At 37.2% G+C, this 16,892-nt stretch overlaps 3 protein-coding genes across 8 annotated transcripts; 2 read left to right on the top strand and 1 right to left on the bottom strand.

The window, feature by feature from the left end:
- Positions 1–40: 40 nt before the first annotated feature.
- LOC102612023 (uncharacterized protein At3g49055) lies at positions 41–2,579 on the bottom strand. 2 transcript variants are annotated; one of them, XM_006490415.4, is made up of 5 exons: positions 1,630–2,579; positions 1,209–1,285; positions 972–1,083; positions 759–875; positions 41–547 (listed from the first exon to the last, which is right to left on the bottom strand). In XM_006490415.4, exons 1-5 carry the CDS (start codon positions 2,560–2,562, stop codon positions 194–196), a joined length of 1,593 nt encoding a protein of 530 aa, XP_006490478.1. In that variant the 5' UTR covers positions 2,563–2,579; the 3' UTR covers positions 41–193. The 2 variants fall into 2 exon arrangements, with proteins under 2 accessions (XP_006490478.1, XP_024947954.1); XM_025092186.2 differs by having other exon boundaries at positions 41–532.
- Positions 2,580–5,115: 2,536 nt separating this feature from the next.
- Positions 5,116–10,445, top strand: LOC102619765 (U-box domain-containing protein 32). Of its 2 annotated transcripts, XM_006490361.4 has the most exons (11): positions 5,116–5,524; positions 5,779–5,870; positions 6,299–6,420; positions 6,792–6,896; positions 6,984–7,111; positions 7,248–7,366; positions 7,589–7,714; positions 8,335–8,862; positions 9,082–9,837; positions 9,952–10,130; positions 10,298–10,445. In XM_006490361.4, coding segments are annotated over exons 1-11 (2,340 nt in total). In that variant the 5' UTR covers positions 5,116–5,340; the 3' UTR covers positions 10,299–10,445. The 2 variants fall into 2 exon arrangements, with proteins under 2 accessions (XP_006490424.1, XP_006490423.1); XM_006490360.4 differs by lacking the exon at positions 10,298–10,445 and having other exon boundaries at positions 5,117–5,524; positions 9,952–10,258.
- Positions 10,446–10,490: 45 nt separating this feature from the next.
- Positions 10,491–16,468, top strand: LOC102619453 (uncharacterized). 4 transcript variants are annotated; one of them, XM_052433343.1, is made up of 11 exons: positions 10,491–10,639; positions 10,832–10,963; positions 11,952–12,095; positions 12,444–12,580; positions 12,815–12,859; positions 12,939–12,992; positions 13,293–13,397; positions 13,511–13,714; positions 13,970–14,055; positions 14,686–15,689; positions 15,779–16,468. In XM_052433343.1, exons 1-11 carry the CDS (start codon positions 10,561–10,563, stop codon positions 16,054–16,056), a joined length of 2,268 nt encoding a protein of 755 aa, XP_052289303.1. In that variant the 5' UTR covers positions 10,491–10,560; the 3' UTR covers positions 16,057–16,468. The 4 variants fall into 4 exon arrangements, with proteins under 4 accessions (XP_052289303.1, XP_052289305.1, XP_052289304.1 ...); XM_052433345.1 differs by lacking the exon at positions 10,491–10,639 and having other exon boundaries at positions 10,692–10,963; positions 11,884–12,095; XM_052433344.1 differs by lacking the exon at positions 10,491–10,639 and having other exon boundaries at positions 10,693–10,963; positions 11,880–12,095.
- The last annotated feature ends 424 nt before the right edge of the window (positions 16,469–16,892 follow it).

Here is a 16,892-nt window from a genome sequence, read left to right as displayed (position 1 = left end):
ATAAGGGGAAGAGGGGTAAAAGGAAATACAAAAGAATGAATGAACAAACAAACACAATAGATGTGAATGAAGACAGAAGAATAGATTATACAAGCAAAAACATGGAGTAATTTTACAATAAGGGATTCCTTTGTAAAATTACTCCAAAATCACCACTCATATATATCATGAGAAGATTGTGACATGTGATGATTCAAACACAATAATGAATCAAGGCCTGCATTTCTGGGATCATTCGTCTCACATTCGGAACCCTACCATCTGTGTTATTGGCTGCATTCAATCTAAAGAGTCGCCATGGCCAACATATGTATCTCACCTTATGGCGACTCTGTTCTTTGCTTTCTGCTTCTTCTAGTTGTTTCGTTAGTTCCTCAATCCTCTCACGAAGTTCTGCTGCTCTGCCATCAGCCAGCTGCAGGGAGGTCTCTGCTGCTGCCTGGGCAGCCATTGCAGCAGCTGCAAGTTCTTCTTTCAGCTTTATCTTGCCATTTGAAACCTCCAATGCAGCCTTTGTTTTCTCCAACTCTTGCTTCAAAATGAAAACCTAGTGAAACATCAATGCTAGGCATTTTAACTTCAATACATGTACGATAGAAAGAAAGTTCATCCAGTTTGTCACTGTACAGAAAATTTTTTGAAAATAGAGAGGAGAAGGAAACCAATCGATAAGCATTGATGGTAAGAGCAAGATAATACAGATTGATTAGAAAAGCAACCATGAGTATTAAATGTGCATATTGATTAGGGATATTTACCAATTTGTCACGTTCTTCAATCTCGAATTTCCCAGCTGCCACTTCCAACTCACAAGCTTTCCTCCACCTATCAACATCTTCTTCAGTTTCTTTTATCTCGGAGAGGAGTTCCTCAACCTTAAATCAAACAGAACAGAAGAACGCAATTAGAAATTGAATGAACAAGGCTCGAAAATGCATAAAATATTGTTGCTATAAATAAGAGATAGTTACGTTTTGAGCTAACACCCTCTCTCTGTCTTCCAACTCTTTGATGTATAATACGTTTTCTTCAATTGTTTTAGCTTGTTTCTCTGTAAGACTCTGTAGTCGCTCGGTATCTGACCTGAAAAAGGAACAATGATTACAAACAACCACAACAATTACAGATGAAATTGATTAATTCTGTTCTACCTCCTATCTGACAATCAAAATGGAATACACTAAAACGGCAATCCAATGAAGAAACACCTAGATTCTTCCAGAGATCTCCTCAACTGTGAGATTTCCAGCCGTAAATTCTTCATCATCCTCTCTACAGTTGAGGCCTGTAAGCACAGAGATTACAAATAAAAATGTTTCTCCAACACATTATCCTTGAAGAGTACATGATTTAACAATTAACATGATGCAAGACATAATCCATTCTTCACGAAAACTTCTCTGCAGCAACAATTCTCATCTTCGCCGCCTCCATGACAAATTGAAGCTATTAGAGACATTACTAGATAAATTACCTATCCCATAATCATAGAACTTCAGCTTATGTCAAAATTTTCTTTGGCGACTATGTGTCAGTACAATTGAAACGCCACATCTTGTATTTGCAAACTAAATTCCACTCTAAAAAAATATTGAGCCTAATGGGAAGTGTAGAGTTGAGCATACATACCAAACTGACAACTTCCTCTTCACACTCGCTATTATCCGATTTATTACTTGCGGTTGAAGCAACATCAGCCCCCGAACTGTGTGGTGACTGCCCATTACTTCCGCTACTCCCCATCATGAACCCAAATCCTACTCTCTGCAACCCGCGCTCCGCAAATTGCAACAACGGCACTCTCCTCTGCTCACAATTACCTTTCAACTTATTCAAACTCTTTTCCACTGCCTCTTTCTCAACCAATGCTACCCTCAACAGAGTATTTATGTCGCGATTCTCTACCGTCAAACCCACCACACTCTTCTCCAATTCCTTCTTTTCCATGTTCTTGCCTTCTTTAAACTCACTCACTCTTGCTTCTGCTTTGCTTGCTAGTATTGCCAGAGCTGCTGTTTCTTCTTCCCATAATGCCATTGATTCTCGGTCCAATTTCCTTTCCACCTTCCGATTGCCACCGCTGCTTTCTCCCTCAATCACTTTCTCATCATCTAAGCATTCGATTATGTTCACTAACTTCTCCTTAGCTGATTTAACAAACTCCAATCCTTTTAACAAGAACTCCTTTTGTTCTCCCTTCTCGAATTCGAGAGCTCTGATCCTTTCTTCACGCCTGCTTGCCTCTTCTGTTTGAGCCATTTTATCGCGCAGAGCGTCTCTTTCTGGCGATATCTCGTCCATCATTTCCATTAAGCTTCCGCTGCGACTGGTTGTCTCGTCTTTTCCTTGCTGGAGAACAAGTATATTCTCCTCCGACGCGGCAGATTTTGATTGGAGGCTTGGGTATGCCGGGCAGAGAGAGTCGAGCTCGACGTGAAGATGATCACGATCACGGATGCAGGCTTCCGGGTCGATCGGGGAATCCGAGCCGTCGATGGGATCAGTTGGGGAGTCTGTACTGTTGATTTCGGGCAGTGATGGATTCTCAGAAGTGGTTCCCATTGTTAATAGAAAATAAGTAAGATGATTAGGGAATTCTCATTACATAGCTGCGAAAGCTACCAGTCAAAGAAGTGGAGGGAAGGACGGTTTGGTAAGAAAACAGTAAAATTTGAGTCAGTTTGGGTTTTGGCGCGGGATTGGATTATTTTAACACCCCCGTTCGGATGCTAGTAGAGATGGCAGAAAAGTCCGCTCGGACTGGATTCGGACCGGACCCGGCATATTTGGTCCGGGTAAAACCCGAACTGGATACATGAAAAATGCGGATCCGGGCATTGATTTTCAATGCCCGGGTGTTTACGGGCACGGGTCCGGTCACAGCACCAAGAACCCGGAACCCAGACCCGTGCCCGCTTTTTTGTTACGTAAAAAAAAAAAAGAGGAAAATATAAAAAGAAAAATTCCATTTGCCTTTGCCCAATTTCCCCCAAACCCAACCAGCCAACCCTAAATCGCGAAATCGGCACCTCCTCCCTCCGTCTCTCCACCAACAGCCAGTCAGCCTCAGCCACCACCCATCCTTCACCGATGGCGATGCAATATTGACAGTTGATCGCGCCTCTCCCTCCACGAACCGCAAAGCACAGTCGTCACTCGTCAGTCTATCAAACGGTCAAAGAGCTCTTCATTGTTTAGTCAGCTTCTCAGCGGCAGCCACCGCGCGACGGCGTCCGCCACCATAGCTGGTCTCACACTCTCACTCCATTGTTTTTTCAGTTGTCACCATATCAGCTGCAAGCCTGCAAGCCTGCAACCCACAGCCACGACCCACGAAGTAATTTTTTTTTTGCTGTTTTTTCAAAAAAAAAATGATGAAATTGCTTTCAATATATGCTTAATTATTTTCTTGGATGCTGGAAGTGTTTACATTGTTAATGCCTGCACAGAACATAATAAGAAAGAGCATTACTGTTAGTCTTTTCCCTTCCTTGTATAAACAGAGCATTACTGTTAGTCTGAAATATTTCAATTTAGTTGTTTCTGTTGAAATATTTTTTCTACTTCATCGTACAAACGCATTGCGGAAAATTCAAATGGTGTTGATTGTTTTTTTTTTCTTTTTTTCTTTTTTTAATCCTTACCTTTTATACCTTCAGAGGAATATGGCAAACCTTTGTTTAAAACTCCTTACTTAAGCATGACTTGCTGTGAGGTTGCAACGAATGCCGCAATCCAACAAATTTAAATTGAACCTTTTTTTGTCTAAGTAACAGCTCTAGTAGTCAATGTAAAGGAAAATTGTAGAACCTGCATTTGGGTCGCTTCTTTGGATATGGTGTATTCTGCATCTGGAAACTTGGAAGATGAATTTCTGTAAAAGAGAAAGTTAAATGGTTAATTTCGAAGCCATACATATATTATGAGAGTTTGATTTTGACCTCATTTGAATTCATCATCACTCAAATCCGGGTAGAGAAAACCCAGGAAAAAACTCGTGCCCGGATAGTGTCAGGCATGTGCCCGGCCCACATAGAAAAATATCGGGCACGGTGCGGGTCCGGGTAGCTAAGTTTGACATCTGGGTCGGTCCTGGATAGCCCCAAACCCGGACCCGACCCGGACTTTTGCCATCTCTAGATGCTAGGAAAGTTACAGTAAGAACCGATGATACATTGGGTATTTTCTAGCTCCGCTATTTTGGTTCTCTACTCTGTACAGGCTTTCGCTAAATTAGATAAATAAAATTGATCACAAAATTAATAGTTAAATGAAAAACAAGTATTTGTCGGTAAATTATAATAATAAATCATTTGAACAATGTGACAACACAATGTAATAAATCATAGTATAGTGTTGCGTAAGTTTATACAAACTGTTTGCGTTGCATGAAAACTTAATTGTGGATTTATGACCAATTATACTTTAAATTTAAGATGGTTTCATTATTATCTCATAAGTAACAAATTTGAATCAGTCAGTCTCATCATATCCTTTATTTAACTAATAATCTTATTTCATTTCTTTTATAGTATAAATTTAAAAAACGTACCTATTAAAGTAAATTTATACTTTCTTAATGAATGCTTGTATTAATAATCAAACAATTAAAAATTTTATAGTAAAATTTCTACTTATAAAAGTTATATTAACAAAAACTCTACTTAAATAAGTTTTATTTGAAAAGTTATATTAATTATTAAACATAGCTTAAGTTCTTTTTAAAATTTTTATTGTCGTTTCTTTTTTTTTTTAAAGTAAAGTTTTTGGGGTTTAAATAAGTTATTTTATCTTTCTTAGAAAGAGTTTAAGTTTTGGATTTTTAAGAATAAAGATTGGATAATTTTTCCATGATTAAAAGTATCAATTATTTATTTTATGTAACAGAATCATAAAAACTTATTTATTAAAATAATTTTATAAATTTAACTTTAATTAACAATTAAATAACTAAAAACCTTTTTAATAAGAGCTCTCTACTTATTAAATTCTATTTAAATAAGGTGCGTTCAATTTGATCAATAAACAACGGACAATGCACGTCAGTCGTCAATGTTGGAACCTCACGTGGCACGTAGCCGCTCTGATCTTTTTGATCACTTTTCCCGAAGGTGCTTTCTAATTAAGCACTTTCAGCCCTTCCACACACTCACAAGCAAACGCCTCTTTTTTCAAAAAGTAGGCGAGCAAATAACACGGTAGTCCAATGATAAAGCACAACTTTCCCCTAATGCAAAGACAATAACTGAGTGACTCACCGAGTCCACCACCACAACTCGGAAATATTCGTCAGTCGTTCAACCCCTTCAGATTCCCATTCGGTGCTAACTACAATCATAGATGGAGAATTTTGAAGAGAATCGACAACAGCGAGTGGTATCTGATGTGGAGGAAACTATATTCGTTGCAGTGGGCAAGAATGTTGAGAAGAACAAAACGACGGTGTTTTGGGCTCTCCAGAATTTCGCTGGGAAGAAGATTTCCCTGCTTCATGTTCACAAGCCGTTACACGTTTTCGCATTCAGTAAGTTTTTTTTTTAATTTTTTTAACTTAGAAAAATAAATGCTTGTAATCGCTCAGTTGTATTTATCTGCTTTTTGTCGTTTATTTTGTGTTATTATAGCTAATAAATTATTAAAGTTCCCTAATTTTGCTTTTAAGCGAGGAATTGAATTGATTTTCTATATTCGAATTAGACCTTATCTTATACGGACTTTGATTATGTCTTAAAATTCTTGAATTGTGATGAATCTTTTTTTCCTGTTGCTGTTGTGCAGAGGAGAGTAAAGGTGCTGTCAATGGACTGAAACAACATGCAGATAAGATACAAGTTTTCGATCAATACCTACTCCTACTGAGTCAAGCTGGGGTATTGTTTCGTCTCATAGTTTTAATCAGATTTGTTAGTTTTGATTATTGATTTTTATGCTTTATTTTATTGATGGATTTAGAAGAATATTTGCCCGTTGCGTGACATGCTACACTGTTGAGTGTTTGATATTCTTACTCATAAAGCTATTTGTTATTTGAATTTCTGATAAACGGAAGGTCTAAAGGGCATGTTTGCGATTGAGATATTGTGACTTTTAATTCATAAATGTTCTGAGTGGAGTGGAATTGCTGGTGGGTGTTTACCAAAAACTTCAGTTGTGTTCTCAATGAGTAGAAGTTTGCAACTTGTTAAATATTGGAGCTCTTTCTGAGAGATGGAGTCAGCAAAATAGTTAGTTGATCAGATAATGAGATTTCATTTATGTGATCTCATTTTCTATTTAAGTAATGGCTTTGTTTCTGTAGGTACAGGGAGATTCGGTATGGATAGAGAAGGACAACGTTGAGGATGGGATTGTAGAAGTTATCACTCAGCAGAATATTAGATGGCTTGTTATGGGAGCAGCAGCAGATAAACACTATTCAAAGTATGGACCATTTATCAGTTACCACTTCTAATTCCCTTGGTTACTGAACATTTGATTTGTAGGACTAGTCATCAAAGGAAAGAAAAAGCACTCAGATTATATTGCTGAAATATTTATGGAACTTTGAGATACGTTAATGTCCTAGGATGCAGCTGAAGAAGAATTGTATGTTTTGACTATTCAGTATTGCTTAAAACGCAATTTGTTTTAGTTATTCTTTGCATAGAAGTTCTTCTTATTTTGATAGGAATTTGTGAGTTTAACTCATAATGCTCTCTGATTAGTTGAAGTAGTTCTTGTAGCAACTAATTTTCAAATGGGTTTCTGCTTTTATTTTTGCTGTCACTAACTTAAACTTATTGAGCTTGCAGGAAACTTCTTGAGCTAAAGTCCAAGAAAGCAATTTTTGTATGCCAACAAGCACCAATATCTTGTCATATTTGGTTTTGTTGCAAGGGCTGTCTCATCTACACAAGGTACGGCCCTAGAACCCATAGAATTCTTATTTTTGTTTGATGCTTTACTTATCATTGCCACTCACAAAAGGAGCGATAAAAAAACAGGAGTGGCAGTGAAAATAGATCAGAACTAGAAATTTCCCCTACACTTCTGCTGATGAATTCAAATGAAGAGATGAAGCAATCAGGGCACTTGAAATTGGAATCCCTTGGATATAGGCTGGGATTTCCTGGTAGGCTTGCCAACCCTGGCCTTTTTCCTTTCCTTATTCCATGGAAGAGATTTATCTGTTCTTTGTCTCTCATATGGAGCATATCAAACTGTTTCTAGGGATGCTAGAGAAATAACTTTGTTACAGGGCTGTGCAGATGTGGAGGAAGATGCTGATGATGAATTGGAAGAAACATCTTGTTGTTCAGTACAGTCTAGCTGGTCCTCCAACAGTCTGCTTGGCACTTCAAAATCAACCCCTCTGCTGACTGATGAGGTGAGAGTAACAAGATGATGTTGATCATCATAAATTGACATTTTATCTTTTCATGCTCATATTTGAATTGTATTGTGGGAAAAAACACCCATGAGGATACAATTAGAAAATTGTTGAAATCCTGAACAATTTACATTATGAAGGCATGAATAACTGGTTTTTGATTTTTGATCTTGAACAATTGGTTTAAAGTTTAACCCATTTGATTCACGTGCCTTTCAGGAAGAGAAATCTCAAAGCAGACTAGAACAAGCTAAAATAGAAGCTAAGAACTCAAAGAAGATGGTGTATGAAGAGGTAGTGAAGCGATGGAAAGAGGAAGACAATGCTGTGGAGGCTAAATGCAAGGTAAGCTTTAAATTGCACTTTATTTTCTCCCTTATTTTTTGTCTTGCAATATTGGATTTATTGATTTTTTTCTCTCAAACTTCTTTTAGTCTGTTTTTGATGTCGTATTTTTCCTTCATTTAGTCTGTTTTCCTGGGGTTGAATAATGGTCTTTGTACTTCGACCCTCTTTTGATATACAAGACTATCTTGGCTAAAAATGTGACCTTGTGGTTTATCAGTAAGCCAGACTGAAAATTTGCTTCTGATTTTGACCACCGCAAGAAGAAAAACAAAAAAGTTCTGCTTCTTTGTGTCTATTTTTTTCTTTATTACTCTGATGCTCCAACTATGTTTTAGAGTTTTAACTAAACATTCCCCTTATAATATAGATCACACACATTTAATCGCTATCAGTCAATTCCCCTACTAATGGCCTCCACAGCAAAGGAGAAAATGACACCATGGCAATTGTTATTGTTATGAGAGACAAATGATTAAGAAAAATTGTGATGATCATCATCTGGATATGATGCAATTGAAAAGCATGTGGTTTCTTTTGAAGCTTTTCAGCTGGTAATAAATATAATTTATCCTTCTCATCTTTTTGAGCTATCTAATGGTCTTCGTTCCTTCTTGCAGGTCAAAGCAATGCAAAGCTTATGTGTGAAGGAGATGAGCCAAAGAAAAGAGTTGGAGGAATTACTGGCTAAAGAAAAGCAAGAAATACAGAGAACAAAAAACCAGCACGATAAAACAGTGAAAGAACTTCAAACTGTCCAGGACCAGAACTCAGCACTTGAAGGCCAACTTGCTGAATCCCATTCTGTGGTGAAGGAGCTGGAGGAGAAAATCATCTCTGCTGTGGAACTTCTGATCAGTTTTAAGCAAAAACGAGATCAACTGCGGATAGAATGTGGAAATGCACAAAGAAGGGTCAGAGATATTAAAAAATCGATAAAAAGAGAAGCCTTGAGCTTTTTCCAGCCAGGGCTTCTTGAATTCTCTTTCTCAGAGTTAAATGAGGCCACTAACAATTTTGAACCATCCTGGAAGATTGGGGAAGGAAGATATGGAAATGTTTATAGAGGGCTCCTTCGCCATTTGCATGTTGCTATAAAGATGTTTCCATCTTACGGCCCTCAAAGCCACTTGAAATTCCAAAATGAGGTAAACCTTAAAGAACTTCATATTACTGCTAGCTAAGTTATCCATACAAACTATATGTTATAGTCAACTTTTGGCTTATAATTATCTTAATGCATTTAATCATAACCATAAATCAAGAACTTCTAGCTTTTGACATGGGTGACTGAAGATCTCACTGAAGAATTCTAAATCCATTCAGAAGTTCATTAACTAAGACTCCCTTTGCTTGTCAAACTTCAGGTGGAGGTTTTGAGCAGAGTAAGGCATCCAAACCTCGTAACGCTAATTGGAACTTGTCCAGAATCTAGGTCTCTTGTTTTTGAGTACCTCAGAAATGGCAGCCTTGAAGATTGCCTTGCCTGTAAAAATAAGAAGAGTCCACTCCGTTGGCAGACACGAATGCAGATTGCCTCTGACGTCTGCTCTGCCCTTATCTACCTTCACTCCAACGAACCGTGTATTATCCATGGGAATTTAAAACCCTCTAAAGTCCTCATTGATGCCAACTTTGGCAGCAAACTCAGTGACTTTGGCTTCTTCCATTTGATTCCACAGGGTGAAAGTACCGGAAACTCCGCATTATGTAATGAATCTAACAATGACTCTGCCTCTGTGTACATAGATCCTGAATATTTAGAAACTGGAAAACTTACGCCTGAGTCTGATGTGTACTCATTTGGAATTATACTGTTACGACTTTTAACTGGGAGGCCAGTTTTGAGAATTAAAAAAGATGTGAAATGTGCATTAGAGAAGAGAAATTTCAATTCAGTATTGGATTCTTCTGCTGGTGACTGGCCAGTTGCAGAAGCCGAACAGTTGGCTCACTTGGCATTGAGGTGTTGTGAGAACAACCGGTTGAATCGACCAGACCTTGTGTCAGAAATATGGAGTGTGCTCGAGGCATTGAGGGTTTCATGTGTATTCCCGGTATCATGCTCTGGTTCAAAGGAACATCGCCGGATTCCCTCTCATTTTGTCTGCCCAATTCTGCAGGTAATAGACTAATACTTAAAGCATTGGAGACAGGATGTGAATATTAGACTCTTGCCAATTTCATTTGATTGTGGGGAATGTCTTTTCATCATGGCAATTGCTTGGAATTTGCAGGAAGTCATGAAGGATCCACAAATAGCAGCAGATGGTTTCACCTACGAGGGTGAGGCAATTAGAGGATGGTTAAAAAGTGGGCATAACACTTCACCCATGACAAATTTAAAGCTTGAACACTGCAATCTTCTCCCTAATTATGCTCTTCATCAAGCAATCATAGAATGGCAGCAACGATGGTGAAAATTTTTCTTCCGACTTCTGTAAATATTGCTGCTCTTCTGATGATTACGCACCACCACTTGAATAGAAAACATTGAATCATGTTAAATAATTATTTTTCTTAATACAAATTCAATTATCTTAATGTGATGTTCATTTTGCTGAAATGGTTAATTTCCCACAGAAAGGAGATGCGCGCTTCGAGAGCCTAGTGGGTTTTGGGCGATTAATAAACGATGATTTCTCTGAAAGCAACAACCACATCCACATAGAAGAATCTGATTATATATATATATAAATATTGCATGAACAGTTTTAAAGCTATTTAACAAAATCTTTTACCAAACGAATCTGATTCTTTAAGTGCCTGATAAACGGGATGATCAAATCACTGCATTTAGAAAGACCACTATCATCTAAACTAATGGACACAAGGCCCACGTGAGAATGCGGAACGGCCCGCTTACGACGCGTGTTTTCACTCCCCTTTACAGCGAGTCTCGCAAAATGCCACAATGTCATTATGGTATACTTTTTTTGTCCAATTTTTATAATTTTTCTTTTATTTTTAGTTTTCTACCCTTTCTCACACCATAGGGGGTTCTTACGTTCTGTTTTCAGCTTTATATATTTTCACTCACATTTTCTAGCTCCCCTCGAAACACTCTGTTCTTTCCTTCTTTTTTTATTTTTTTTGGCTCCTTCCCTCGAGTTCCAGGCCGATCACTTTCTCGCCGACTTTCTCTCGTGCCAAACACTTCCCCAATCACCTCCTCCACGACTCCGAATCCCTCCGATCGCCGGAGATTCTCTCGCTCTTCATACCGATCTCTCTCTCACTCCTCCACTGGTACGTTCACGGATCACTTAACTTCTCTTTATTTTATTTGTCTATTTATACAATTCAATATTATATGATAATGATCGCAATTACGTAACGCGAAACGCTAACAATCTTTTCTCTATTTTTTTTCATTTTTTTAAGTATTAATGATTCAACGTGGAAATTTACTTGTTGCTCTGTTTGGTAGATGAGAATAACTTGTAATTTTCCTTTTGAAAAACAATGAAATCTCACATAAGCTAAATTTGATTTTAGAATAAAGTAAGAATTTTTATGAGGGAGGTAAGAAAGTAAGAATTTTTATGAGGGAGGTAGTCAATGTGAAATCAAAGACTCGAAATTTTATTAAGTTCTGATTCTGTTCGTTCTTATGAAACCGCAATTGATTTTATTGCGTTTGCATTGATCTGGTTTTGTACTCGTTAAGTTTATAATTAGTAATGTACCATTATTGTGTTCTATGTTTGTGGGTACATTGCGGAATTATAATTACTTACAAACTTTGAGTTAGTTGTATTAAGGTGCTTGAGAATTATCTATTTATTCATTCATAGATTTATAGACTCATGGCAGTCAGCATTGTTGTCAAAGGGATATGCTCTTTGCAGCCATTTTGTTTCGGAACAGTTTGGTAGGGCAATGATCCTATGTTGGTTCAATTTCTTGTGTGTTTGAGAATTAATTTTTTCAGACGTATATATGTGTCCATTTAGTTTCCTTACAAGGACTATATGACCAAGCAACTAATTGTGAAAATAATCATCATGAGAACAAATTCTTTGTTGAAATAGATTGGAGTGTGTATGTTGAGATTTGCTCATATGGTGTTTGTTTGGGTCTTTATTAATGTTACGCCCGTGTGGTGTGCTTGCCTGACATTTTTTTTTTCTTTTTTGGTCATTCTTGTGGGATGTATTGTTAGTCAGCTGGTGGGATCTAAATTTTCTGTTAGCATAAATGCCGGTAGCAAAGCTCAAAGCCTCTAGTGTCACAGATGTGGTGAAAGCAGAGGAGGGAAATGATTCGCTGGATACTTTTATCAAACAAGCAATTGGAAAGGAGCCTCTTCTTTCTTTTTCAAGAAATGGGGACAGCTCAGTTCAGTGGATCCAGTTACTCCAAGCTTTAGATCAGCAAGGTAATAACAAACTTTTAGCAGTTTGCAATTAGCAACTTCATAGGAGGAAGAAATATTAATTAGAGCATTGCCATAGTATCCCATGCATTGATGTTTATTGATTTAGGTTTTTTTTAAAAAAATTTTCCCGTTTTAAAATGTGACTATCCTTGTAAAGGATCTCAACCTTTAAAATCTCAAAATATATGAGGCTGTTCCTGCTATAGCCTAGGCCATTACTAAGGTCAATTGTGGGCCTGAAAATTTATGTCTCATGAAATTGTATGGGTTTGTATTGTGAAAGAAATAGGTCCTACTTGATGTTGAAGCCATTTATGTTGATTCTATTTCTTTTATTTCTTTGGGCAGAACTTCCTGGTTGGCCTTTGCTTACTCCTTTGAAAGTGCAGATGCAGAAATGTGACAAGTGTTCTCGAGAATTTTGTTCAACCATTACCCATAGAAGACATATACGCGTGCATCATCGGTTGAAAAAGCTTGATAAGGTTTCATTACTTTTCCGCAAATGTAATTTATTTTATTTGTATGTTTGCATTAATAATTTTTTGTGTTCAAACCAAGCTGCTTTTGTTTGCTAATTTTTTAGTCATCCAAATATTTGCCTTCTCTCTTGTTTGCATACTTATTAATTTATTTTTCAATAGTTGCTTTTTCAATTATATTTGATCTTGTTTCTGGTATTTGGAATTTTATTGTAAGATTTTGTTTTCCTCTTGTAGGATTCTACCAAAAACAGGGAACTGTTAGGAGCATTTTGGGATAAGGTGATAACTTTATTCTGAGTTACTTCATGTGCACTTTTCCTATTTGCTTGTGCTGCTCAATTGCCTCTGTTTTGTACAGCTTTCTTTGGATGAAGCTAAGGAAATCTTATCATTTAAGAATGTGTCATTGGAGGTAAAATATTTGTCTTCCCCTGCTTGATTGGTTATATCCCAAATTTCTATAAGTTTGAGATTCCTGGCCTTTCAGGACAAAAAAAAAAAAAAGGGGCTTCCTGGTTCACTTGCTGTTTCTAGAATGAATGACTTTTACTGTTGTGATAATATTATCTATTCACTGATTGGTTACTTTTTATCTGTGAGAAAGTATGCAGATACTGCATTAACATTTTTCCAATTGAGCTTTTCATCTTGTAAACGATTTTTTATGTAACTTTTTCTAAATGCTTTGTTCTTTTTTGTATATGTCATTTAGGAAGTTCCAGGTTCTTCCATTGTAAAATCGTTGACGGCAGTTATTCGGAAACCTGGATTTTCTTCTCTCCCGCAAATTTGTTTGAGGGCTGGTTCTGCCCTTTTGGTAAGGGAACATCTTCATTTCTCTTTCATTTCTTTTTGAGATTAATTGTTTTTGATCTGTTATATTGTTTCTATTATTTTTTAGTATGTAATAATATCTTATTTTCCTTGTAGGATATTGTCCAAGCTAGACCCTCTAGGTTTCCTATATCATCTCAAGAACTATTCAGTATTCTTGATGATGCTAGTGAAAAAACATTCCTATGTGGGACAGCTGTAGCAATGCAAAAATATATATTTGATGGGGAAGCAGGGAAGATTGGTCTTGAAACAAAGAACCTAGTTGCTTGCACTAGCTTCCTGGTGGAGCAGTTACTGGTACTTTCTCTTTCTTCTGTTTTATAAATATTAGATTGGTTAATTGACAATCTGTATGCATCTTGAAGTGGTATGGTTAAAGAGCTATTGTGGGCAATCTTCAACAACTTGGTCAATTATTTAATTTTTGAAATAGGCACAGTTTTGCATTTAATTCTTATAAATGAGATGAGAAAAGTAGGAGTAAAGGGAAAGTTCTTTTATTTTTTATTTTGATGGTGTGTTGCAAATTAATTAAGAGTTTTTTCTACTCAGATTAAAGCATGGCTTGCTGACAAGGATGCGGAAGCTTTAAGGTGCCAGAAATTGCTAGTGGAGGAGGAAGAAGCTGCTCAGAGAAGGTACATTGTGCTACTTGACTTTCCAACCACTTTTTTCTTTTTGCTTTCTTCATCTATATCAGAGAGTCCGATTCTTTCGTCTTTGTTAATTATAAAAAATAAAGAGAGAAAACCTTTCTGGGCATTATAAGAGCTAATATGCTTTATATGAACCTTAGTATCTTTTAGGGGCTATGCATCCCTGCCACCCAAATTCTGTCATATTTTGTTAATCTTGAAGCTTTTAATCAATAAAATTGAGAAAGTCTAGAAAACTGAAGGACACATTAAAGCAAATAGAGAAACAAGCAAGTACAAAATTGTTGGCTCGATTTTTCTGGGTCAGATAAAGAGAGCAAGCAGTGGAGCTGTCACACGAGATAATATCTCTTTAGTTAAATTCGTTCAAGACCGAATGGTAATCTATGAGCCTGTATGAGTGACTGGCCTGGAATTATTTAATGGAACAAGTCGGAAATTTTAAAGTTCCAGATGGTGTTCATCAAATGGACATAAATCTATACAAACTTCAAATAAGTTATCATACTTCAGAGACCTAGTTAGCAAGATAAATGACCTTGGTAATGCTTTTTCAGAAATCTAGTTTGGTGTGCTTCTACTTTATTTATATTTTATGCAAAATTCCAACAGGCAAGCTGAGCTTTTGGAAAGGAAAAGACAGAAAAAGCTCAGGCAGAAAGAACAGAAAGCAAAGGAACAAAGACATGAAGAGAAGACTGATGATACGTTGGAGTCTGTGACTCTACCAGAAACCTCAAGCCCTTTGGCTACTTCTGATTCTGATGCACACAATGCAGATTCACCGCCGGATCATGATCCCTCATCTCTTGAACCCTTCTCATTTGCAAACTCTGAAGATGATGTGGATTATGAAGTTCAGCCTGGGTCTAGCAATGTTTACTGTGATTTCAGTATTGATAATAATGTTGAACGACAAATTGTACAAGGAATTGGTCGTCGTCATATGTTTCTTACTCGACGGCAGGTGCCATCGAAATCACAACGTGGTCTGCCCACTGTATTTCATGCGAGTCAAACTTCTCAGGCATCAAAGCTTGGAGGAATCCACAAGCATGGAATCAACAAGGATTTAAGGGCTGCTCCATCAGTCAATGGCAACAAAGTTTGGAGCCGGAAACCAAAACCAGAAAATGATTTGGTGATTGTGAAATCTAGATTACTGGAAGAAGTCATAAACCAACCAGAACAAAGTAAGAATCATGAGGTTCTGATTGGCTCTATATCTGTCACGCTTGGGAATTGTAATCCAGCCGAAGCACGAGATGATTGCATGGTAGAGCATCAGATGCCAAAGAAGCACAATAATCCGGAGAAGCCCAAATTTGATTCTAATCAATGTGGCGCAAACAGGCCAACTGTTAAATTCTGGAGACCAGTGAGCCGGCATGGGATCAAAGACCCACTGCCAGTTCAAAATGGTAGTAGAGATTTGGAAGCAGATGTGAATGCTGGACAGGCTGGTGATCAGACCCTATCTAATGAAAGCAGTCTAAGATCGTGCTCCGTGGATGATAATAGTATTGGGATTGAGAACACTTCACCTGTGGAGGGCAGTACGCATGCGAGAAGCTTGCCGTTTAACATCCATGCCGCAAAAACTTTTCTCTCAGAAAGTAAGTTCTATTGTTTTTTGTGTTTTTCTTATGCTCTCAAAGTGTATATATGTAATCACATTTTTTTATTGGTTACAAATCTAACACAGGATGGAAGGAGGCAACTGCGGCCGAACATGTGACATTGGTGCTGCGCGCAGAATCTGAATCTTCAAGATATCCAGAAGTTCAGGGTGACTTTCAAGTAGCAGTTTTTCAGTCAGATTTTCACGAGAGGAGTGTTTTCAGCAATGCAGAGAATCAATTGGTCAATGCCGTGGCTCTTCAGTCCTCAACCACGGGGGCTCCTATATCCCCCAAGTTCAGAATAAAACCCGAAAAAGGTCCCAAGATAAAATATATCCCAAAGCATAGAATCACTACCTAATGGAGGAAGAGGGGAGGATTATTTAGTTATAGGAATGTGCAGAGTTTTAGTTGCCCACCATATTCTTATCAGAGGTTCCAGTTTTACCAGTGGTCTTCTGTCAGAAAATTGAAAGGAAAGAAAGGTAAGAAAAAGCAAAAAAAAAAACAAATTTTGCAGGAAAGTTTTGGTCCCGTCCTTTTTTTCTTAAAGCATTATAGCAGATTATATATATTTGGGTTCTTAGTTATGAAGATTGTTTCTGTAATAAATTTGGTTTTAAGCTATTGCTAAGGTCATTTTGTGCTCCCCTAAGTCTCTTACTCCTGTGTCCATTCTTACAGAGATACTCTTCTTTTCAAGCTAGTTAAGTTAGGATTTTAAGTTTGAAAGTAATAATGGAACTGATGACTCAGCTTGGTTGTTTTTTGTTTTTGTTTTTGTTTTTTTCATCTGTTGTTCTATTGGGCGACAATTTTAATATGTTGAATCGTGCGTACGGACTTCTGCAAGATGATTCGCACTATCGCAGCCGTAAGCCCTAATCAAACTCATAGCCACAGATTTTTCAATGGTGGAAAGGAGTTCTATCTGGACCTTTGAAGGTGGTTAGTTGCCAATAGCATCACTATAATCCCGAACGAAAGAAAATTTTGGAGTAATTTGAGGACGTCTGTAATATCATTACTCTTTCACAAACATCAGCTACATAAAAAGCCATTGGTAATACTAACATCACTCGCCGAAGGTTGTATTTAAGATTGAGTTGTTATAATTTTTAAGATATAATTGTTATGAAAAAAATTATCATTATAAAATAAAAGTTAATATATGTAAAAAGTATAATTTTTAAATAA

The sequence above is a fragment of the Citrus sinensis genome, chromosome 9, assembly GCF_022201045.2.
Source record: "Citrus sinensis cultivar Valencia sweet orange chromosome 9, DVS_A1.0, whole genome shotgun sequence".
Lineage (NCBI taxonomy): Eukaryota > Viridiplantae > Streptophyta > Magnoliopsida > Sapindales > Rutaceae > Citrus > Citrus sinensis.
The sequence above is the reverse complement of the archived record's forward strand: the minus strand, read 5'-3'. Positions and strand labels throughout refer to the sequence as shown.

Bases quoted from the DNA above. Each gene is read 5' to 3' on its own strand.
- LOC102612023 (XM_006490415.4), bottom strand. From the start codon at position 2,562: ATGGGAACCACTTCTGAGAATCCATCACTGCCCGAAATCAACAGTACA. The intron at 1,286-1,629 runs GTATGTATGCTC...CTGTGCTTACAG, and splicing joins AAGAGGAAGTTGTCAGTTTG to GCCTCAACTGTAGAGAGGAT. The intron at 548-758 runs GTAAATATCCCT...ATGTTTCACTAG, and splicing joins TTGAAGAACGTGACAAATTG to GTTTTCATTTTGAAGCAAGA.
- LOC102619765 (XM_006490360.4), top strand. From the start codon at position 5,341: ATGGAGAATTTTGAAGAGAATCGACAACAGCGAGTGGTATCTGATGTG. The intron at 5,525-5,778 runs GTAAGTTTTTTT...GCTGTTGTGCAG, and splicing joins GTTACACGTTTTCGCATTCA to AGGAGAGTAAAGGTGCTGTC. The intron at 6,897-6,983 runs GTACGGCCCTAG...ATAAAAAAACAG, and splicing joins GGCTGTCTCATCTACACAAG to GAGTGGCAGTGAAAATAGAT.
- LOC102619453 (XM_052433343.1), top strand. From the start codon at position 10,561: ATGCGGAACGGCCCGCTTACGACGCGTGTTTTCACTCCCCTTTACAGC. The intron at 12,581-12,814 runs GTTTCATTACTT...TTCCTCTTGTAG, and splicing joins GGTTGAAAAAGCTTGATAAG to GATTCTACCAAAAACAGGGA. The intron at 12,860-12,938 runs GTGATAACTTTA...TGTTTTGTACAG, and splicing joins TAGGAGCATTTTGGGATAAG to CTTTCTTTGGATGAAGCTAA.